Here is a 24,840-nt window from a genome sequence, read left to right as displayed (position 1 = left end):
TTTCACCCATCAACTGCATCACACCCAGTGAATGAGCCGATGCACTCGCATCGCGCACATGCACATCTATGCATCGATTCATATCGATTATTTTCCACACCTTTAGTGTACGCAGTAGATTTATACATGCATGTTTTAAACGTGCACTCTCACTTTGACATAGTTTGAGGGAACTGAGTTCAGGTGATAAATTATCCTGAGAAAACAAACGCCGTTTTCTTGAGATGACTTAAAAACGTGTTTCGTTTATCTTCAGTTCTTTTTATGTCACACAGAAACAAACTTGAGATCAGGGCTGTTCTCGACTTCCACAGAACCTTGTGATGTCATTACTTGTAAAAGAAGAACCACGATCTTCTGTTCCACTGTGAACTCTTTTGAATAATAAATTATACATATATCTATCTATAGATATAGAAATATAGATATATCTACATATAGATGTAGAATCCCGGTGTAAACAGATCAGTGTCCAATTATCAAAATACTGTAGAAACAACATTAAACTTGCCAAACATTTACAAAAATTACTTTAATATATATTTTATTTAAAGTATTTACAGATTTTCTCCCCACAGGTAGCACCACATTGAACTTGTTATCATGGATGACGGGTTTTTTTTTTTCCTTTGGGATGAATTTGGCAAAGAACTAAAAGCACAAAAGACACTTGACATGTTGCTGGTGACCTCTACATGCCTTTATGATGGGTTCAGTCTACACAAAGCGGGCTGTGCTAAATGAGAGAATGAAATGGTTGCATGTTAGTTTCCAGGTTAATTTGGGAGGATTCACTGAGCGCTGGAGCGCCGCGCTGAGCAGGCCCGCCGTGCGTGAGAGGCCTGGCGGCTGCTGGCAGGCTTCAGTGGTTCTGTGTGCTCCGTCTTGTTCTCATCTTAACCTCTGCTGGCGAACTGCAGAGAGAAGACATGTCCCACCGTATGGATTTACTCGCTTCTTTTCAGGGCATTAGCGTGAATATTCCGGCAAGAGCGCAATCATTTCTTACGCATGTCGTTGTTTCGTGTGATGGCCATGGCGGCTCTGGCGCGCGGACCCTGCTGGGTGAAGTGGTAGCCGAACTTGAGGATGCTGGAGTTGTTCTCCAACATGGTGGCAATCTCCATCTCCACTGAGTCGCCCAACTTCTGCCTCTGTACAGGTGAGAACATGGAGGAGGACACCTGCTGTTAGTCTTCCTGATGCAAACTCATGCAGAGCATAGGAACATAGAGGCCTTCGTGCAGAACCCAAACGTCCAGGATGAACCAGACTGAGGCCAACAGAGGAACGGCAGAGGTTGTTTGACAGCGTTTTTGGGCGAACTTGTTATCAGTCTGTCGGAATGTGACCTCTCTTACAGGGGAAGTGGAAGATTCCCGTTCCCAGCTGCATGAACACGCTCCATAACAGTCCTGGTACTGCACTCCTCCATCCAAGTCTCTGCAAACTGGTCAGGTGGTTTTTCCATAAATGTGTTGATCGACAAACCCTCAGAGAGAACAAACCTCCCGAAACACCGAGACAAAGCAGAGCTGCCGTTTGTCGGCGCCTCCTCTTTGTCTCAGGCTTCACTCCTCCTCCAAGTTTGGTGAAGACAAAAACAAAGAGACGCTGGAAACAAAGACTGGGCTCACAACTACAACTAGTAACTCACAATAGTAGGAGTGTGTGTCATGTGTCACACCACCAACCGGCAGTGACGTGTGTGTGTGTTTGTGATTAAGGTTCCAGACCTGGTTGTCGATCTTGAGCTCCATCAGCGTGGCGTTGTTAGCCATGGCTTTGACGATCGCCTTCATTCCGTCAGAAGTGATGAAGTTGGACTCGATATTAAGACTCTGCAAGCTGGTGTTCTCCTGCAGCATCTCAGCACATGCCTACAACACACACACACACACACACACACACACACACACACACACACACACAAAGTCTCTACTGTAATGAGGCTTTGGGCAACATTTCCTTATGATGATAATGATGATGATGATGATTATTATTATTATTATTATGTGTTTCCAGTGCCATGCTCAAGTGTAAAAGCCCAGTAGTCAGAGAAGCAGGAACTCGGTGCTGGCGGGGTCAAGTCTGGGCGCTGCGTACTCACGTAGGCCACGGGGTCGTTGCTACGAGTCGCAGCGATGCTCAGGAACTCCACGTGAGAGTTTCCCTTCATGGCCTCAAAGATCTCTTTCAGTGTTGGGATGGGAATGTCCTGCAGACCAGGCAGAAGGACCACAGCTTTACACGCGTCACGTCTGGGTTTCACCAATCGGTCGATCAATAACAAATCAATTATCTCTGGTATCTGATTCATCAGGCGTATTTAATGTGTGAGTGAATAAAGAAAATCAGCTCCATGTCGGTCACTTTCACAGCTGCTTCAGGTCCATCTTGTCTCGTAACACCAGTCCAACACCCTCTTAGCCTGGGGGGTCACCTCAAATGTGGGTGGGGTCTCCGTGCGGGGCTGACCTTGATGTTGTTGAGGTTGACTTCAGTCAGGCTGCTGTCGTTGTTGTGGATTCTCTCCAGGGTCTCCTCCACGTTGGTGGGGTTGGGCGGCTCCTCGGGGAAGATCTTGAATGGATCCCCTTTGACCACACCTGCAAAAGCCCAGCAGCACATGCTGAGTCAGCAGGGCCACGGCGCTGACGCGGCAGCCTCGTTCTACTGTGCTGCGACCGTTGTGCTAGGTCTGGTTCTACTGTGCTGTAATCGTCGTGTGTGTGTGTGTGTGTGTGTTGATGCTATGACGGTGTCATGTTGTGACCTGTGAGCACAACACACACCTGCTGTGATTGATTAGTCGTCAGCGGCCGCACTTTCATTCCTGACTTCTTCATTTCAAAGGAAAGTTTGCCGATTATCAATCAGCTTTATAATATGACGACTTTATGCAAACCAGGCAGACTTTTGCCATGAAATATCTTTGCCATACTTACTGTTGATGCCCTCTGTGTTAGCGATTGTTCCCGTGGTGCCCAGAGCATCGTAGTACTGCTTGTTGCTCATCAGCGTGTACATCCCCAGGATCGCTGCACCGACACAGGAACACAGGTGAGATATCGGCGACAGCTCAGTCAGATCACGTCATGCTTGCTGTGACATCTATTCAGTGTCATCGGGACAAAACTGTGAGATGCTGCATGAACAAAAAGTTTTGGACGTCAGAGTAAAACCCAGCGCGCCAGTTCGGCGCTCCCTCGTCTCCTGCGCGTCTGTTTGTCAAGATAAGGACGCTGGTGTCTGAGCTCGGCGGGCAGTGACTGCGCAGTTCCAGCGGCTCAGGGGAAACAATGACACCGCAGATTTTCACACAAAGTTTTCGGGCAGGTTTGTGTGGACGCTGTCATTCTTGTTGATAATGAGTTAGAGGACCACACACAATGAATGTGTGAGTTCATTCTGGAGCTAGAAAGAAGAAACAAGTCGCTCATGTAGCACAGAGGAACTTTGACAGTCAGAAGGGCTTCTTGAGTGAAATACAGCTTTTAACCTAGGAACTGTTGGGCGTATTTGGCCAAATAGGAAACCGTGTTGTTCTTCCTTCATGATTCCAATGAGCGACTGATGCTGTCCATTCAATTTATGAGATTTCAAGAAAGATTTCTAGAGTCCAGAATAACAGATCTGAGGTCACTGCGGGTAACAAAGCTGAGCTGCCTCGGTGGAGGTACGCGCTCTCACGCTGCCCGCTAGCGCGCCAAGTCTTGTGAAAATAAGCAGTTTACACCCCCAGGCAGGGTCTGCTGAACTGAACATTTTCCCCTTCATCCTGGTTCCCGCCGCCTCCTCTCAGCTGCTCTGTCGGCTCTGACCAGGAGGAGGCAGACCTGTTGGTTCTGGCTCTGGTTGTAACCTGCCAGCTCCCAACTGTATCACACACCAACTGCTGTGGCAGCTCCCCGCCCTCCCCTCCAGGCACCCACCACCCCACTGACCCGGGGCGGGGGAGCATGTAAAGGGGCGTGTGAGGAGAGGGAGGCCAGTGAGACAGCTGCCCGCTCCGGTGGGCGGTACAAGCTTCTAACAGCCCCGCGTCATCCGGTTTGTCACTGAGAATAACCCACGGAAGCTTTGCAGCTCAAACCAGGCAGCAGAAAACTAGAGAGCCCCATGCAGCAACGTGTTAATATACCACTAAGTTGCTACGGCGACGGGCTGACCCACTGTCCCTCTGGCCTGCTGGAGGGTGTCGGCCGAGCTATTCAGCCCCTTTGCCTGAAAGCCTAAACAATAGATTGACGGGGACTAACTGAGATTTAATCCTCCTCTGGACCGCATCCAGGGTTAAAACGGCCGTCTCTTTGACAGACTGATGGAGCTGCACAAACAGCCTTTCCGGATGCCTGGCCACCCGTCCAGCAGGCTAGGGAAGGACGGTGGCCTACAGGCCACTCAGAGACTCAAAAGCACCCATGATTCCACTTGGCTTCCATGTCATGTGACCGTATATGATAAGTTCAAGGAGGAAAACAAAATAATGCATTTTGGGGTCAATGAAAACCATGAGGAGTCAATCAAATGCAATAAAAAGAGACGTCCAGTCCAGAGCTCCCATTCGGTGCTGCCTCAGAGTCCCAAGGTCACATGACAGGGAAGCCATTGGAGGGGGGGGGGGGGGGGGGGGGGGGGGAGAGATATATTTTGTAGTAAATGGAAAAACTCATGAATTTGGAGCGACAACATTCATGTGGAATATAGGAGGCAGATAAAAAGTGGGGGGGGTGTGTCCTAAATTTCAGGTCTGGTCCTGATAGCTGCTGCTGACTTGGTTGGTTTGGCTGGTTTTTACTGGTCATAAAACCAGGAATGCTCCACTTAAATATTCATATGAAATATAAAATAGTTAATAAAATTCAATCCAAACTGCCTGCATGTGTCCTGTATTCCCAGTCTACTCGTCTTATTAATATCTGGTACTGATTTGGAGGCCCTAGGTCACATGACATGAAGGCTATTGAGACAAAGAAGATTAATCAATCAACTGTGCACTGAAATATTCATACAAAGAAGTTTTCTTTGTCTTGGAAAAAAAACCTTTGTGCTGATGGCTCTATTTTCTGGGGACGAACAAATGCTGGCAATGATCGTGTTGAATATGTTGAGGAAAGTTAGAATCCACTCTTGCTGCTCTGCTTCTGAGAAATGATTTGGTGCCACAGGAGAGACGACAAACTGTAGCCTCTGTGAACACGGCGGCTTCCCACCCGCCTGCTTTAAACTGATACTCTATCGTTCTTCACATCCACTCCACCCTTCCTTTGCTGACCTCAGGCCAGGCTTATTTATTCCTGTGTTGCTGAGTGCAGGGGAATCGGACCCCACAGCAGGTCCGGCTGTGTCTGTTAGCGTGGGGCTAGCGATCTGTCTCAGGAAAACAACATGAAGCGAACAGGAGAGAGAGAAGCAGGTCTGGATTACAGAGCTATGTGGGTCAGAGGCGCTGTGATGAAGACGCTGAGGTCATAATGCTGCGTGTGTCATCATGGGTTAACAAGCTGCTGCTGGGAAACAGCACAAACACATGACATCATGAGGAGAATCAAATCTTGTTGTCTCACTTGTCTTCATCCCAGCTTGAACTGCCTGAGCGTCATCGATGACTGCTATGGAAGTGACACAAGTCCACCCACCCCCCCTCCTTGAAGGCACTTGTGTCATCACAAAATAATGCTGGGGGGTAAATAAACAATATCTGGGGGGCGGGGCCGCACCATGTAATACTAGCTTTGGCAGAGTGCCCTCCTAGTGGCGAGAAATCTCCAAAACTTACAGTCAGATTTTGATTGAAGTGTAGATTCTGGATCCTGAAATCTGTTGTAGGCCATGAGCAGGGCAGAACCGTGGGGGTCCTTTTTCTACCCCATATGATCACGAGACAGGAGAGTCTCTTCTGCCAGGGCTCAAGGGATCAACTATGGGTGTGGTTTATGTGCGACGACAGCTAGAAGCATCAATGGGCTCAGAAGAACAGTGGTGGCTCCTGTGGAGGTTAGCAAGACGCCGCTCTCGTGTCAGCGCCACTGAGAGCTTCTCTCTGCAGCATTTCATTGATCTGACTGGTTGAAGTTGTTCTGTGATGGACAGACGTTCAGCCAATCACCTGTAAAGTATTTTGGTTCTGTGGATCTTTGGATCCGACATGTGGGGTTAGTCTGGACATGTCAAAGCTGTACTTCCATCAGGTGAAATGGTTGTCAGAGGAACATTTCAGCTTCTGGAAATCCATCCATCGTCATCTTCCGCTTATTCCTTACTAGTAAGGGTTGCGGGGGAGGGTGGAGCCTATCCCAGCTTCTACGGGCGAGAGGCGGGGTTCACCCTGGACAGGTCACCAGTCCATCGCAGGGCCAACATACAGAGACGAACAACCATTCACACTCACAGTCACACCTACGGTCAATTTAGAGAATCAATCAGCCTCGTTCCCAAATTGATGTCTTTGGACTGTGGAGGAAGCTGGAGTACCAGAGAGAACCCACGCAGGAACAGGGAGAACATGGAGACTCACACAGAAAGATCCCGTGCCCGAGCCGGGACTCGAACCCGGAACCTTCTTGCTGTGAGGCCACAGCGCTGACCACTGCACCACCGTGCAGCCCGCTTCTGGAAATAATTTTTGGTTTTAACTCCTCGTGTTGTTCAATGTCACTTTATTTCGTGTTCGTCTCAGTCACAGGCGCATCGCTGCAGCTCTCCTGATCGTTTGCTCGGGTCGTGGTCTGTGAATGCTACTGAAAGATTTTCATTGAGTTCCCCAGAATTATGACATGAACCTCCAGCTTTTATGGAGACCCTCCAAAGCTGCTGCTTCTGTTGCAGGTCTCGGAGCGTAAAGGAATCTAACCTGCAATGTCACACATCTCAGCATCAGTGGCGTTTTTCAGAGCCTCTTCCAGCTCCGGCTCCAGGATCACCTGCTCATGTATGGGGATCTCTGGTGCTGCCTTGGGAACAAAGGTCTTTCCTGGAGATGGACAGATGGAAGAGACAGAAAAGAAAGAGGAACCATCAGAAATAAGAGCGGCTGGAGACGGAAGTGTGTCTGACAGAGATGCTGGAGTCGTACGGGTGAGAGTCTGTTGCAGATTTGTTGGAATTTTTGCAAATGTTGTAACTTCCATCAACCTTTTCTAATGAGATAATTCTGCTGTGTTGAGTGTGCCTGCACATCTTCTGATGGTGCTGATGAAAAAAATCAGGGATGTTAAAGAGGTTTCAGCGAGCTGAAAGTCTCAAACCATAAATTTGTCTTTGTTTTAGTGGAAGCGCTGCCGGATCATGTTACCCAAAACACGAGTAAGTCAGGGATTATCACGGATTTGTGGAGCAGCTCTAGTAACCTGAGTTTTCCACTGCAGCTGGATTGCGCTCTTTGTTCTGTCTTCACAATAGTGGCTGTGAATCCAAAAAAAGGAGGAGGAGGGGGAACCTCGCACTGCTTTAGAGGATCTGTTGTGTGTAAACGTACTTAAGAGTTGGCAGCAATTATCTGATTCTGATTTAGGTCACAAACACCGCTCGTCTTCTCTTGCCATTAGTGTGAAATAATGGCTGCGTGTGGTTTAGATGGACATGGTGTTTACTGCCGAGTAAAAAGTGACATGCCCCCCCACCTTTCTTCTCCCCCGTGAAGGGGACCAGGTCCTCCCTGTCCGGGTGCTCCAGCGCCTGCTTCTCCAGGTGCTGCATCAGAGCGTCACGGTCAAACGGCCCCGTCGGGGTCTTCTTCGTCTGGTCACGCTGTCGAAAGCCAGCTGGCAGCATGGCATTCTGGGAGAACAGGAGGTCAGAAGTTATGTTGATATGACAGTAAGGATGGAGAGCAGGGGGACAGAATAATGAATGCAGAGACCAGGTCAAGAGGAGAGTCAACGCGGGCGCACAAGAGAGGATTTCCACATCTTCACCGATCTTTAAAACACGGGGGTTTGCAGACAAAATGGCAAAAATGACTTGAAGAGCAGAAATATGTGCGGCTTCAGTCGAGACGTGCGTCATCGCTGCTGTTCGTACTAAACTTCTCCAGAGGTGCTGTGTCATTCTGGTTCTTCTTTTCAGGTGTGTTCAATTCAGAGGACGACTGTCGGAATGTTTTGCCCGCAGGAACATGAAGCCTGGGTAAAGTCGAGGCTGGGAAGAGGCAGCACGGCGCGTACCTGCATGCTGCTGCCCTTGCAGGACACGAGGAGCGACTGGTGGTGAGTGTTTACACGTGGGAGGTGCTTCACCTGCAGCTGGTCTCATAGTAATGGCAGGTGAAGCTAAATGCAACGCTCCTCTTACCTCGGGGTCCATCTCCTGCAGCTCATACTCCAGCTGATCCAGCTCCTCGGCGCTGAGGCCCCTGAGGATGGCGTCCTCATCAATGTCCCTGGGGTCCGACATGGCTCCTGATGCTCACATACACACACACTCACTCATACACACCGCTGCACACCCCTGGGTGGGAGAACACTGTGGGTGACAGGGAAAAGAGAAGGGACTCATTTGTTTGTTTGGAGCACATTATATTGTTTAATACTGCATCTTTGTAGGATTACACACATGTACAATACAGTACTACGAGTTTGTGGGGTCACGTAACATCAGGTTCCTGTTGGATTTCAAATTGAGCCTTTTTCTGAATTAGAATTTTCCACTGGAGGCTGAGACATCTTAGATGCAACATGTCGTTTTTGGATGAAGGAAAAACAACAGCAACACAGGATTACACAGGAACGTTGAGTGCATCTGACGCTATCCTCCAGAGAGTCACACTGTATTTCAATCAATATCACATAATACCAACAGTCAACAGCTTGATGACACACGACGATATCAACAGCTGATGCACGAACTGAAACCTTGCACGATTTAAGTTTTTTTTAGCTTTGGGTGCAACCATAAACTGGCTCGGCTGACATTTTTCCTCCGGGTCCACAGGAGCAACTGGGGGTCCTTGGCCTCGCTTTGGTTGGCCAGCATCCTCACCAAACTGCTTCACGATATTCACCGAGCACATCACCCCCCCGCACACGTTTCAATAATGTGGTGAGGATCAAATGATAAATATGCATGCAATTTGCTGCAGGAGCCTCCAGGTCACATGCTTACCTACACCCTCACTAAAACTCCCAAGCACCCTGGGATGCCCTGCACATGGAACAGCGAAGAGGCAGAGAAGTGAAGAACCTCAGAGTGAGAGAGAGGGAGAGAGAGCGAGAGAGATTTGTACTGTAACTCTAAACCCTTTGCTCACCACACTGCAACTAAGAATAGCAGAATGGAGAGAGGAGATGGGTTCAAAGTGCAAAGCCTTATTTATCAGTGACGGACACTCGTTCACCGTGGACCCACCCCACACGTGTCTGCACCTTGCAACGAAAAGCCCCACAAACTCCTGACAAACACTGAACAGAGGAGCTGAGACAACACAGTCGAACCCTCAATCTCGGACGTATCACCGTGACATCATACAGGGCTCAGAGAACGAGTAATGCCGATATCAGGTTTGAGCTCCAATGTTTTCATTTTCAGGCCTAAATTCTCCCCAGCACCTGAGAAGAAAATCCACCACAGCTCAGCAGCTCCGCTCGTACACCAGCAAAGCCCGTCTAGTTTGTGATGTCAGCAGGAGCTGGTCAGTGCGCACGCCGGAAGGAGCCCAAAAGCAAGTTAGCATTGATGAACCTCTGTTCCCTCGCTTCAGTCAGGTGTTCTTGTTAATGAAATGAACTCTGAGATTAACAGGAGTTGGAGATGTATTCATGGTTTTGTTCTATGATAAAAAATATGCAGGTTAATTCAGGGAAGCTGTTAGTGTTTCTCGACCAATGTGGCTGCTAACAAGTGTCTGAACAAGAATCAAACGCTCGCCGCAGGCGTTCTCATGCCAAACTGAGAAGCGGCGTGAAGCTTAGCCGCAGAGGCGTTGGCGTTTTATTTCCAGTGATTGCATTTACGCTTGGGAAAAGTTTTATTTTTAAAATCATCTTGTTGAAATGAACTTGAAAGTCTCATAACCTTTTGTTGTTGTCACAGAGCTAATTTTCCTGCAGTAATAACAAATCCACTGTGAAAATCCCTCTGGCTTTTAGTCGAGGGCACTCACGGAGATGCTACGCCTGCCTTCGACTGGATCAGTTTTACTGTGTGTCTGTGTGTGTGTGCCAGAGTGAGAGTGAGAGAGAGAGAGAGAGAGAGAGGGGTCAGAGTTCAGAGATACCAAGTCACAATTATCCCCTTCACACTTGCAGTCTAAAGCAGGCCATCTTTCTGGTAGCCTACGCCGACATGTCATCCCTGTGGCGTTCTATTTGACCATGACTTCAGTCAGCATCCCCCGCCTCCTCCTCTCCACACTATTGGCTCCTATTTTGAAAGCCCCAGGTGAAACAACATCAGAGGCAGCAACCTGGAAGCAGCCTACACGCTGGAAACGGCAAGTTTTGATAAAGATATCGATTGTGCAATGAGGCAGGTGGGTCATTCTGTAAATAAATGGCACATTAAGCCTACAAATCTGGGCGACTGCCAGGAACAAGGAGCAAGAAATTCTCAGACGTTCTCTAAACTGAGGGCCAGAATCGTGCTGCAGTGTGTAAGAACAAATTAGTGACTCGGAACAACTCATAAATGAGGCCGATGTTTTCAGACATGCTAAGACTGGACTCTTCTATTCTGAGGACGTGACACGGCTTCGCTCCAGTGACCTCAAGAGTTTGTGACCACAACCTTGTTCCTGTCAAGGTAACGCCTGTTTGGCTTGAGTCGCTTATCAGATTACACTTTATTAGACAAGACAGACACACAGACACACTCACTTCATTCGACTGCCTAACATGCACATACACACAACACGGCTGCTCTCACAACTCTCCGAGGAGCAGCGTTTTTCTCAGGGTTAAATGAGGAAACCGACTTTCTCTCCTTTAACAAACTCCTCAGAATTCTCACCCATTGTGGGATACAAATTGAATCCACGTTAGAATGAAGTCGAGCAAGCATCACTTTTCATGAACATTACAACCAAGCTAAATTCTAAACGTCTTGAATCATAAGTAGCATCTTGAGGACGATCGTCTGTAATCAAACCACTTTGCTTAATGAGGCGCAACTTGATTCTGTCTTACATTTAGTAAAATTTAATAATCTGACAAAAATAAATTCTGACAAATACTGCAAACTCCAACTGGGTTTGTTTGTCTACAAAGACTTTCCAGCAGGAGTTTCTTATCAGTGCTGCGGGGCTCTAATGTGTAAAGCCACTGACACGAACACTGGATCACACAGCTGAGTGTCGAGGAAGACGCATGGGACTGGAAGGATGAGGGGAAGGAGGCAGCAGGACGTCGCTGGGCGGGCACAGGGTTTACCTTTGCTCACCAGGATTTGGGGTCCTGTCATATATTTCATGTTCTAGCATTATAAAAACTCAAATAAGGGCAGTATTTTTCCATTGTTGTTGTTGTTGTTATTGTTTCAAGTTATGAAATCGTAAATGCATCTTAAGTGCAAGGACTTTGGCTGATGATGGTTAACAGCCAGAGCGTGTTTTCACTTGTTTTGACATTTAAATTGTCACGTTCCAGGAAGCCTTCGACCACACTGGAAACAAGCTGGACGTTTGTCAATGTGCATCTGTTACCAGTTGTCCCAGTGGGGGATTCGGTACAAAGCAAAACAAACTGGGAGGGAAGCCGCGCGGTGGCTGTCAACCTGCTGCCGCCCACTGGTGCCAAATGCTTCTTTTTTCCAGTCAAATTCTTGACCGTTTCCTGCACCCGCAGCTTTGGGTACACAGTGCAACACAGACTTCTTGAAGAATGGGAGATGACATTTAAATATTTTGAGAAAAAAACAAAATTGCCAATTGCAAAAATGCATGAACACAGCAACAATTAGAGCATCTCAGAAGTGGGACGAACCCCAGGGTCAACATGGTGAGGCGTGACTGGGCTGCACCATCACCACCACAGAAGAAGAGCATGAAGCTCAGTTGTGGTGTTGTTATTCCCTCCGAGCCTAACGTTAGCTCTGTGCTGCTAACTTTCAGTCTGCATAAAAGTGGTGTTCTGAACAAAGACTCATAAGTATTTGTTTGGCACAGAGCAAACCCCTTATGTCTTTAGGTGAGGAAACCCACGGTGATGCTGACTTCCATGTCATCCACGCGGCGTTCTATGATCAGCCCTCCATCCTGGGTGAGTGTTCTTATCTCATGCATCCGTCTGGTTCATGGTGTCAGTCCATGAGTCACTGGAAGATGTGCTGACCATTTTTTTGTCGTTTGGTCACAGAAATGGACTCATTTTTGATGCAGGCAGTAACAGACTTGAAACCGTTCTCATCCAATAAAAATTAATTGGAAGGTGATTCAGTAATGCCACTGTAAAAGTACTGCATTGAGTCAAGCAGCAGAGAGTTTAATGAGTCAAAGACGATTACAAAGGCTCAGATTTCAGCAAAGCTTATAAATGTTAGAAGGTGACTTATAGTCCCTCTCTGTGCAAACCTTAATGGGGCAGAAAATAGACATTGAAGTCATTTCTCTCAGTGTCGCTGCTCTTTCTTCATTTTATCACCGGGTAGTAACTGGGTATTTTTCCTGCGATGGTGGGGGTGGAGACGCAGGGGTGGAGACCAGGCCAAGCCCCCACTCTGCCACCGACAGCTCGGAAGATTTGTCACCATCCACAGGTTGCCTTCTCCATGTCTTACCGCCCAAGTGTAACATTCCACATCAGCCGCCCCCAGCTTAATTTTAGCTTCTCAAGTCAGCTACTCCCAGCCGTGTGAATCCACCCCGGTTTGGGTTGCTCCTCCAGCACCGTATCAGCTACAAGGTTCTCGCACCAAACGATTTCCCAACAAGAGCCGGGGCCATTTTACACATGCAAATATGCACAAGAGTAAACACAGAGAAATGCTGCTTTAAGATGCACAGAAACAACTGTACTCATGATACATGAGCTACAACTGCAGTAAAATCATCAGACCACCAAAAGACAGCTTTATCCCGTGACGGATACACAGATGTCAGGCACTAATGGGTCTGAAGTGGAAGGGAAGCACAGGCAAAGGGCAAACTTAACCCACCTTCCTGGGTTCCCAAACAAAACAAAAGAACACTTCAAGTTCAATTCCCTAGGAACATTTCAAGTATATTTCCCAAGTACACTTTATGGCGCATTGTACTAGCCTGGAAGTATTCAGTACATTTTGCAAGTAATTTGGCCCACTTTAATTGTTTGAAAATATCTTAAGATATAAAAGTGGTAGCTGAGAACACAGCTAGCTTAAGTTGTTATACAACCTTCATTGTTAAGTACACAAGGGAACTTGTTGGTGTCTGAAAGTATACTTGAGATTAAATGCGAGAAAACACAGACATTTTTTTTTTTTCAGTAATTCTACATTCAGAAAATTCACTTTAGGTGTAAATTGAGTACACAACCAGGTTACATCACAAGAAGCTTTCACAACACACATCCGGGCACTCGTGCAGGTCCACTTGACCCCAAAGTGCAGTGCGTTCGATCAGAGTGAGCGCCATGATGAGGCATTTGGCGACAGCGGCGAGGGAAGATTTCCTTAGAACAGGCAGAAACTGCTGAGCACACCTAAGCTCAAGGGGGGCGGCCATCTGCCTTGAGCAGTTAGGGCAATAATAGTTCTCATGCTGAATACGGGACATAACTCAACACTATATTCATATAAAAACATGTCATCGGCTCCTCTGTCTTTACTCTTTCAGCTAAAATAAAGACCGTGGATGTGGTTCTGAACGTCACATAACGCCTTCAAACTGACACTATCAGAATCCGATCCGTTTGCTCCAATAAGTCTAAAGAGTGTGCGGTTATGAGGTATTTTTGTTGGCCAATCTAGACGTGAGCGTCACGGGGTCCTTAATCCAAAAGCCAGCGGGAATTTTACAGCAGATTGGCTTGGATGTTGGATCATTGCTGACAGTAAGATCTGGGGTATTAAAAACAAGTGTTTTGCAAAATAATCTTCAGAAATTGAAATGTTTAGGATTTTTGAAAACCGAATTCAATCAGAATTACAAAGCTGATGTGCTACGAGTGACGTGAACTAACTTGTAAGCTCATAAGCTTTAAAAGCGTCATCTTTACTCATTTATTTTATGCCAAAGAACAAAATGTTCACAGACACAACTGAAGTCCATGATAACCAGACCTTATTTCAGTTAACATGACAAAAAAAAGCCTTGAATTTGACATGATGCTCAACCACGATAACTTGTTTATACAGAGAATTGCATCTGTGTCCCCAGTTTATACTGTACGAGACTTCATGAAGACACAAACATTCGGCGAGGCGTTTCCAGCACAACAATTAAAGCAAGTTTACCTTTGATAGGCACATATAAAGTGAGCGGACAGCATGTTGTCTTATTTTTAGTTTAAATGAAGTGCAGCATACTGGTAGCACTGTAGAACACACGTCTTTTTTGTGAGGTTCACCAGCCCCCTGAGACAACATCCCCAAATCCCCCGTGACGATTTAATTGGATGGCGATGTACAGCTCACGGCCGGCTTAACCCCTCCACATAGCACACTGATAGCTTCATCTGAGTGACAGTGTTGCAGCTGAAAGCCCCTCAGGAGCTGCTGCCTCCACACCAGTTTCACCTTCAAATCCAGACAGGGCTGAACTAAAACACATTTAAGTTCAACAAATTCACCCATTCCTCCTGCAGTGTTCCGCAAACCCAGAATCTCCCATTCACACAAGAACCTCCAGCCCCTAAAACAGCCGACCCAGGATGGAGGTTTAAACCCCCCGTAACAGCCAGATCCCCCCAAAACGCCCACAGCGACGAAAGTAAGCAGCATCACACCTACCGTAACAGAAGCACAGTAGTGAAGCCCCTCAGCAGTTAGAAACCAGAGAAAGTTGATTCTTTTTTCTTTCACCCCTCCTCCCTCTCTCTCTGCCCCTCTCTCTCTCCCTGTGCCAGGCTTCAGAGCTGCTATGCTGAGACAGGCATACTGACGGCACTTTGAGATGTCAGCGTTTTATTATTTTGGCTGTGAGAGACGGGAGGGGGGCTGGTGGAGGGTCGTTTAGAGGGAGGACGAGGGAAAGAATTGGGGCATGAGCTCAAATGCTGGTCAGTAACTCAACTGAAACTGAGTGAAGGCAGACGTGCAGAGAGGGGCTGACATCTAGTGGTCTGAGCCGCACCATGACGCTTCCTTGAAACAAGCATTAAAAGATGTCTGAGTGGCCATCTAGTGACTGAAGGTTGCCGGTTTGATCTGAATATCCCCCGCTGACTTAAAAAAAAAAAAAAAAAAAAAAAACTTTTAGGGAACACAAACATTTCCTTCACGTCTCAAACGTTGCTGCGATGTTGCACAGCGACCACAGAACCACCAAAGTGGAACACTCTGCTAATCACAGGACTTTCAAAAGAGGATGTAGGAAGAACATGTGTCGTAAAGGTTTGGGACATTCGTCACCTTTAGAATGTCCTCTCCTCCACAGGGACTTCCCCTCTTTTATTCATAGGCTTAATAAAGCGCAGGTACTTCTCTTTTTAGGGGGGTATTTTAAGCAAATACTACGGCTTGGCTTTAGTTCAGAGGTTTTGAGAGTAAGAGGTGGGCCTCTCGACACTTTCAGGGGAGGCTCAGTGAATCGGTTAGTTAGCCGGTGTAAAACAGCCCAAACGGAGGGATGTGGTGAGGTTCAGGGACACCGCAGTTTTGAGGGGGAGCTTTACAGTTTTCCAAACTCAGAAACTATGAAAGGACTCAGAACAGAATGTTTTCATGTAGTTGGTGACTGAAGTAATAGGAAGCTGGCTTAGTTACACAGATGAGAATCAATGGGATCGAATAACTAAATAATTATCTTATATTGGGGCAGCATGGCTCAGAGGTAGCGTGGTCGTCTCGCAACCAAAGGGTTGCTGGTTCTATCCTCACTTCCCCAAGTGACCATGTCCAAGTATCCTTGAGCAAGATACTGAGCCCCTGATTGCTCCTGATTGCCACGGATTGGCGACCCGTCCGGGGTGAACCCCGCCACTTACCTGTACGAGGTCCTGACCTCCACTTCAGGAACCTCTGGCCCACGTCACTGCCACATCTCACCTGACACTAAACTGAGATGCTGCCTTGGATGATTTATAATTTACAAAAAGAAATCATTAAAAAAAAGAGTCCTGGGGGTCATTTCAGGTGCCATGTCCCTACAAATGGGTTTCTAAGTGACGTAACGTGTCCTTTAGCAGGATGTTTTTGATTGAATGGTTCCTCAGATATTCTCCAATAACCCATGAGACTTTTCAGCAACGCTTCCTTGATCCATTCAGATCCGATTGCTCCCCGCAGCTTCTTTTTGCCCTGTAGTCTAGTTTCTAATCCTCTTTCTGTTGTTTTTTGAATCTATTCCCCTCAGTTCTTCTTTCACTCGTTCTTCACCACTTCCTCTTCCTTGCCCTATTAAACACTTGCAACCCGAGACAGTGAATGCCCGTCTCACATTATTACTATGTCGCAAATTCTAAAAGAAAAAAAAAGCTTTGAAAAGCTCCTATGATTTGGTTTGTGTGATTTGTAATGATCCAGGTCACTCCTTTCTCCCTCTGACTGGCTTTGAACCAGACTATTGCGCTCCACTGTCACCAGCAGGGGGCAGCATATACGCACCATCCATACATCATTCATGTAAATACAGCGGCTGTGGGAGCTCTTATGAAATCATTACCCTCAAACAGGCAACTCTGTGTTTGGACTGTACAATGCCTTCCAGTGTTCAGGCTGAAAATGAGCCAAAGAACCTGCATGAGGAAAAACAAGACATGCCCAGAGCAAGAACGAGTGATGAAGAAACCAATCATCTCGCCTGGTGGTTGAGGAGTATTTTGTTCACATCCAGATTTCCAGCGTCTGCTTCCTCGGATCCTATTTGTCTCATCTTGTTATCGGGATGATACTGACAGACGTCTGTTTATGTAGCAACTACAGCTGACGTCGCCTTGGGAGAAATTCGGATAACCTCTCATTACAAGACAGGAAAAACAGGCAAAGATACTCTTTACTGATTTTACTCCCCCACATCAATTTGACTATTTAAATGCTTCATTTGTATACCGCCTTTCCCATTCACAGTGGGACAGCGATGGCAGAGGCTGTGGTGCCAGCCAGCGCATCGGGACCAGTTAGGGGTCGAGTGTCTCGTTCCTGGAGAAAGTAATATTGTCATCCGTTTTTATGTTACCGCTTGTGAGGCAGCAGGATTTCCTGAATCAAGGAAGAAATCAGCCTTATTGAGGCACGTGGAGCCTGAGAAGAAAACTGCAGTATTACAAGTATATAGACTAAAAATACAAGACCACTCTGGCCAAATCTCTGAGCTACAAGCTTCTACAGTACAGCACACCATTTATTTGTCACCCCGTCCCAAAGACATTGGCCCTCGTTCATGAAATGTTCTCGGGCACACATCTGTTCGCCCTGTTTCTAACCTGTAATTTGGTTTTAGGGCAGGAGGCTTTCCGTCACGCCTTGCCCAGGTCATACATTTTGTGTTGAGCAGCAAAAATTTCAGTTTAAATGTTTTGTTCATTAGTTAATTTGTCTCAACTGGTGAGTATCCATCATTTCTCTGTTCTCAACTGAAGCACTTTTGCGCTTCCTATGGACTTTTCCTTAATTAGGTCTAAATTCTTGCTTGTGTTGTACGTCGCTTTGGACAAAAGCGTCTGCTAAATGAAATTGTAGAATTTTGTGCTTGGAGCCACAGAAACAAGGATAACAATGTAAAAGCTGTATACTTTACACCAAGGTTGTCCTCACGTTTGTCTTTGTGATTATGCACCAAACCTTTGACATCTTGACCTTGCGACCTTCAGAATACTGAAAGCCAAAGTTCATTCTCCACTCATGTGGAGACTCAATTTGAGTGGAGAAAGTGGTTTTGGCGGGATATTCAGATACCGCGGGGTCGATGATGGGGAGTGGACGCTGCCTAGCTGCAGCCAGCGGTGGTGTTCACATTTAAAAAAGGAACGACTTCTATTGTTTCGGTCAGACATTGTTGCTAGGCAACTTGAAACTAAATAGCTCTACCTGCCTCACTCACAACAAACGCCTGTGCCTGAGCCAGTCTGTTCCAGGTGGATCATGGTCTTCATTCTGGTAAACGGTGCCACCTCTGGCCAGAGGGGTAACTGCGTTAACTGAAAGGTCATACGAGCTGCTTTAAGGGTCAACCTGTGCACGGTGGTCGTCTGTACCCTCAGCCGCCCCAGATGCAGAGAGCTTTGGCTGAGGACCAGTTTTGCATCTGTCCATGACTGAACTCGCCTTCATGGCAATCGTCTTTGTGATACTTTGCATTCTGTGGTGACAGAAACGCAACCAGACTGGTTGCACACATCAGTCTGTACTGTACAACAATAAACACAGGTGCGTGCTTCCAAACACATCCTACCTGTGGCAACACCCTGGCCAAGCTGATATGAATGTGAACTAAATGCCAACTAAATGCCTCGGGAGTTCTCACACTCTTTGTTGTATGAAGACGGTGTTTTTGCTTTCTGCAATTCTGCTGATTCCTTTTGTAATTCAGAACGTGAGCTATTGCACCTGCAGGCTTTGTAAGCAAATGGTAGGTGTTTTCCTCAGGGGTTCTTTCACTCAAATCACAAAAAGACAACGACATTGGTTTCAAATGACAGAAGGAGGGAGGGAAACCACAACAAGTGTAGATGCATCCGGGGATCAACGTGATAAATACACCAAAAGCTATGACCCACTTTACAGCAGGTTAAGTGAGGATATAAAACTATAGAGTTCACTGTCAGAAGAAGGGAGAAGGGAGCTGCAGTCACACTTGTTCGTAGCCTAACATTAGATCTGCGCCGCCTTGCATTTTGCACTTCTGCTTCTAAAATCATAAAAAAGTGTTTTTCAGTGAAACTCATCTTGCATCAAGAACTCTGAGCAGATTTTTTTTTTTTTTAATAATTCAAAATCCACTGTACTAATCCAGTTGGCCTTCAGTCAATGGAACCCATGGAGATGCTAACTTCTGGGTTAGCCTGCAAAAACTCATCAACCCTGCAGTGCTCTATGGTTTGTTGGGAATCGGTCTTGCTGTGTTCACACCTCAACCAAGCCTGTGAATTGATTGATTGATTTCAAGTCCCTGGACCGTTTCAGATCGTATCGTTCTAAATGAACCGACATCATCCTTGAATCGTATCGTCATCACAAATCCAATCGTTGTTAAGACGAATCCTTACACCCCAATCTACTGTCACTCTTTATTTCCCACCAGGACACACCCCTTACTGGCAAAACATACAAGAAAACATGGCTGCCTTTAGATAGGAAGACTAGAAACCAGTAATAGGAGCAAAACCAATGAGGCAGACGGACTGGACCCAGCTACCCAGCTGCAGTGAGGTTTCAGACACCTGTGAGCAAGCATCTGAAGTCCCACTTCAGAGTGGAGTTATCGCCGTGATAACCACAGCACTCCCCCACACGAACATAAATTAAAATTTAATCAGATTAAAGACGCGTGAACTTCTGGGCAACCGCCTCAAAAATCTCTCAACACCCGACATTTCCTCAGTGAGCACCGGAGAATAAATGATGTTTTGTGTAGGTGTGACCTTTTAAACTGGAAATTTCCCCTCGGTGTTGTTAGGAGCTGGTTGACGGTGTAACCTTTGCGGATGTGAGATTTCACGTCACCAAATGATATGCATGACAAGTAAAATATTTACACTGGTGTTGCCAGGGTTTCATAGCCGTTCAGTTACAACAGGGGACCTTTACGTGCATCATTTTTAGAACGATGTACGTTTCTCAAACTTGTCTACAATTTAACAATCTAAAACCAAATCCTGTTGGCTTGCAGGTGGTCACCATCTCTACGTTCCAGGTTGAAGTGTTTTGAAATGTAAAATATTGTGATGTAATCGACACTGTTGGATGTTAGTGCCAGTAAAGTCAATAAAACCGTCTTTGTTTGATAGCAGTGATTTAATCACCAGCAAAGATGAAACATATGGTCGCCCCTCTAGGTCCGCTTCCTTCTTTCATTTTCAGTTCAACCCAAAATAAAATCCCCTGAATTAGTTAGGTTTTCTCTGGTTAACACTCACTTCCACAGACGATGCATAATCTCAAGTTTCTTAGGAACAAGCAGAATCTTTACTGAAACTGCAGTTTGTGCGTGGGTGTTGAATGACTCGCTAACCAAATACTGTGGCGAAGGAGACTAAATCAGGTTAAAGACTTCGGAGCAGAGACAGACATTACTTTCTGGTGTCACTGCCTCAGACGAAGGTGTCAGTAACAGTTGTTTCTTACACCAGAAACCCTGACAGGAAAAGGTTTGACACAATCTTAAGAAAAGCAGCTTCTATCAGCTGAGCGTGAAGACCTCAAGCTGCAGGTCTGACTTATGGAATGGAAGCACAAAAGAAGACGACCAACTGGATCAATAAGGAACAGAAGCTGGGGGTTCCTAAACCTTTGGTAGAACATCTTAGCAACAATGACCTCACCAAAAAAAAAAAAAAAACACAGTACAGAGAAACAACTGTAACGGAAAAAACACATAGCAGCATAGCAACTATAAGGGGAGGTGGACTTAGGTCTTATGACGCTATCACACCAAAACAAACTCTCTGGAAGAAAACATGCAAGAACAAGTCACAGAGGAGAAGTTCGGAGCATCCGAGTCACCTGTCACCTGCATTTTCAACTGCTAAACTTGATCATATTTACTCGTTTAAGTCTCCTCACTCTGTTTTCATACAAAGAAGGAAAAGCGCCAGTGTTACATCTAATAACAATAAGGGCTGTGTTCCATTCTGGTGTCCCAGCCAGTGACATTTACACCTTCTTGTTCCCCAGCAGGTGTATCTTCAAGTATGAGGCCATCACCTGTCGCACCAACATGCAAACTAGCCAGAGAAAAAGGCATATTTAGATTGTTGCTTTGGCTTATATTACTTATACTATGTATACGTAAGAGTCATCCCAGTATAACAGGAAGTCTGCAAGGCTCTCCCCTCTTATGCAAACACAAGTGTCACTGGGGACAAAACCATCTACAACAAAGACTCCTCATTCTTCTCTCGGCTCCTCGTTTTCATACATGAAGATTATATAAGAAACCTTTGTGACTCAAACGCACCCCAATTATTTCCTCTGGAGGCCGATAGTCAAACTGAGCTGTACCTGCTTCCTCTTTCACTGAATTGGGAAATACACAAATAAAATTCTTGAGAAATTAAAAGGTTTGGTTGATTTTTTCCCTTTCATGTGTTTCCACCACTAGAGGGGGGTGCCCAAATATTCTAATGACATTTCAAACCCACCATACAAAAAGCCCTTTGTCTCGTGAAAAATCTACCCTTTTCTCCTGCTTCCCCATTGTGTGCGTGTGTATGTGTGTGTGGTACATGATCACACCAGGAGTACATTAGCCCGTGTTGACATCACCACAAGCCCATCCCTCCCTGACTTCACTCCATGTTTGTGATGCTACCGGCGCACAGCTTTTCATTGCGTTTGGCACCAAACACACACGAGTGAATATCAAACAAACCACATGAGGAACATTCCACTGTCAGACTGTACGAGGACTAATTGTGCCTCGGAGCTGGCCCAAACCTGTCCGTCTGCAGCGGTGAATGCTCTTTGGTGTGTCTGACAAGGTGTTGGCCCTGACTAAACAAGAAGTCATAGTGTTCTCTTCTGTTGAATCATTCCCCATATAAGTATACAAATGCAGCAGGAATACTTTGTAGGGAGAGGAGTGGCGCTCATTGAGGATATGAAGTTATAAACCAATCAAGTGAAATTAAACGTGGCAAAGGTTAACAGTTGATTATGAGATTAGCTGATGATAACACAAGGACACGAGGTGGGGCTGCAGCATGCCCAGCAGCATTCTGGGAAGGCCAAACGTCTGTTGTATAACAGGATTAGTGGGACTTTAACAAAGAGAGCAAACCAGTCTTAGAGGGCACAATACAACATGGTAGTTTCAGCAGTGGTTGCTGATGGAGGACTGTATAAAAATACTTAACATTCCTTCTCCGTGTGAACAATGAAGTCTTCTTCATCCCGTCACAAATCTTGAGCTCACAGAGACATTTTTCCCCCCTGCGTCACTTCTTTGAGACTCCGGAAGGCAGACAGAACAAGCCACGTGTGTTTAGCTTGAAGCTAACGGAGACTGACGACTAACCACAACAAAACTGTCCACGAATGTCTGTTTAAAACCTCTCAGGCGTAGCGTCCAGTATAATCCACATACTCTTTGCTACACAAACATTTAGATTTTAGCTGCAGATAAAAAAAAACTACAACACTTCCTGTTTGGTGTGAAAAATCATCGACCAGTGCAACAAAGTTGAATATGTTAGCTAGACACGCTGTGGGCTTGCTTTAAAACATGCATTCCTTCTAATGGCCAGCAGGGGGCAACTCCACTACTAGCAACAAGAAGTCAAGATTGTAAAGAAGAATATGAGCCCGCAGAGGTCGATGCCCATTCGTGGAGTATCACTTGAGAAGAGACCGATGGAGAGAGAAAAATTCAGGAAAAAGAAAATCCCTAAATGTTGCAACAACTCCTATGATGATAAAACAGACAATAACGCAGCATGGGTGTGTGGTGGGGCGGGGCTACCGCGTCAGTGACCAGTTGCCACCCTAAATCTCGCTCTCTTTCTCCAAAGTGCCAAACAGGAGGCCACAAAATGAGACTTCACTAATCAACGCACTGACACGTTTTATGAAGTTTTTCCTTCAATAAAGGAGGTCAAAGTTACATCAAGAATCTGCATTCAAACCTGCATAAGGTATTGTCATTAAATCTAGTCGTCACCTGTCCCCATAGTAACCAAACACAACAGGGTTTTCCTCCACAATGAAATGCAAACACACCAAAGAAAAACACATCCCCTGACATACAGGTTTGTTTTATATTGTTAGATATACTGACTGTGTGAGAGAGACCAGCGCGTTTCTGTTCCTCAGGCCAGCTAAGACGTCTTCTATTCTTTTGCATGGATGAGGTAAACTTGAACTTAAACCGGAAGTTAGCATGGAGGTGGGATCCCTCAACTAAACATAGCTAACAACCCCCCCCCCCAAAAAAAAGACAGCAGAATTGTTACAACACGATTAACAGAAATGAACACAACAAAAGTGCAAAGCTAACGCTTGCTTGCCAACGAAGCATGACTTCAACATTAGCACCGTTAGCTTAGCGCGTCTTCTGTTGTCACTGACATTGATATTCTCCTTTAGCAACTTGCTAGCAGCCGCCGCTTCTCAATTCACGACTCTTACATTGGCTAGCGTGTTGTCGTCCATAGAAAGAAACAATTAAATTCAACAACCCTCTTTTTAGACCTTTATGTTGCAACAGAGTAGCAGATTTACTGACCGCCAAAAGCTGCCGGAAGTTGACCGCGGCCCTCTTTTTCAGACCGGTGCGGACTGAAAATCTCCCTCTCAGAAGTTCCATAATCCAGCCTGGGACCCCGCTCACTCCCAAACAGCCTCCCAACAACACATCCATACTGGTGTCCAACTCTTTTTGGGAGTTTTAGTGCGTGAAGACGGTTCACCGCTCCGTTCGTCATTGACGCCGCCATAATGTACCACGTGACGCTGCCGACCAATCACAGTCGTCACAGGAAGTAGCCTTGACTACTATGAGTCCTGCGTCATGTAGTTTGGCTACTATTTTAGTAAAGTTTCATAAGTCGAAGAACTTCACTAATCCCTTAAATGTTACCACAGGTGGAGAGTGGAATAGAAGCGTTTCCTGTCAGACAATTCCTTTGTTAACGCCTTGTCTTTCTCTGGGGTTATTTTGGCGACGGTAACACAGCAGTCACATATTCATTACACTGTAACATTGTAAAGTAAGATGCTAATTTCAAATGACAATAAGGAGTAATACCTGATCCATGACATTTTGGAAGACACTGGTACTATCTGACAGGATGAAGACTTGGATGATACTGGATGATGCGATGAGACGTTTTGTGTAGTTTTTGTTCATCGTCAGTCTCAAGTAGCTTCCAGCCACAAAATGTCCCTTCGTAAACCCTCAAATAGATTCTCCCCTGCTGTCCAAGCGTGTTCCCGGGCCAGACTCTGCTGCTGCACGTTTGCATGGCGTGCTGTGTGACGTCTGGGTAGCAAAGTCCTGGATCATGCATGTGAGAATCTGTAAACAGAGCTTTTCTACAGTCTTGCTCTTGTCAGTCTCTGCTGTCCGGTAGCTTCCTGCATGAAGCTGCGTTATTTTATTTCCCCCTGAATTTCTGGATCCACCAAGAAGTCGCACAGGCTAAAAACTTCATAAATTAAGGATAAGTAATAAATTGAGGATATCTGAAGGTGAGTGAATCTGTTTCCTATCAGACTGATTTCATCAGCACACTCACATATCAGCGGGGGTGAAGCGACATTGTGAGTGCATCTTGGGACTGAACACACAGACAGTAGAACGATGCGGCCGGGACGTTTGAGGCGTTGGTTGGATGCTGTCTGGAATGGCCACTGGAATGACGCGAACGCAGACAAGACACAGTTCAACTCAAGCACCTGTAAATACCTCAGAGGTTCCTCTGACGAGTCTGAAGGTGATGTAAGGTTCAGGGAATAACCGACTCAGCTGGGTGGGGGTGGCATCTCTGACATGCTGAGGCAGATATCCCTGATCTCACCTCGTCCACGTCTCGTTTGCCTGTGTTTCACTGCGTTGCTAACGTGCCAGTGAGTTGCATAAGGAATCACTTTGGAAAAATTATGTCACCACAG

At 46.2% G+C, this 24,840-nt stretch overlaps 1 protein-coding gene across 5 annotated transcripts; it reads right to left on the bottom strand.

The window, feature by feature from the left end:
- Nucleotides 1–538: 538 nt before the first annotated feature.
- tmod4 (tropomodulin 4 (muscle)) lies at nucleotides 539–24,094 on the bottom strand. 5 transcript variants are annotated; one of them, XM_086217676.1, is made up of 10 exons: nucleotides 23,975–24,094; nucleotides 8,296–8,466; nucleotides 7,626–7,782; nucleotides 6,857–6,976; nucleotides 2,949–3,041; nucleotides 2,479–2,609; nucleotides 2,111–2,218; nucleotides 1,737–1,880; nucleotides 1,010–1,154; nucleotides 539–914 (listed from the first exon to the last, which is right to left on the bottom strand). In XM_086217676.1, exons 2-10 carry the CDS (start codon nucleotides 8,395–8,397, stop codon nucleotides 892–894), a joined length of 1,023 nt encoding a protein of 340 aa, XP_086073802.1. In that variant the 5' UTR covers nucleotides 8,398–8,466; nucleotides 23,975–24,094; the 3' UTR covers nucleotides 539–891. The 5 variants fall into 5 exon arrangements, with proteins under 5 accessions (XP_086073802.1, XP_086073800.1, XP_086073801.1 ...); XM_086217674.1 differs by lacking the exon at nucleotides 23,975–24,094 and adding an exon at nucleotides 23,453–23,642; XM_086217675.1 differs by lacking the exon at nucleotides 23,975–24,094 and adding an exon at nucleotides 23,006–23,119.
- Between the last annotated feature and the right edge of the window lie 746 nt (nucleotides 24,095–24,840).

This window comes from Aulostomus chinensis, chromosome 11, assembly GCF_037954235.1.
Source record: "Aulostomus chinensis isolate RoL2024-O1b breed Wild chromosome 11, RoL_Achi_v1.0, whole genome shotgun sequence".
In the NCBI taxonomy this organism is placed as follows: domain Eukaryota; kingdom Metazoa; phylum Chordata; class Actinopteri; order Syngnathiformes; family Aulostomidae; genus Aulostomus; species Aulostomus chinensis.
Note: the sequence above shows the minus strand (reverse complement) of the source record. Positions and strands in the feature narration are given on the sequence as shown.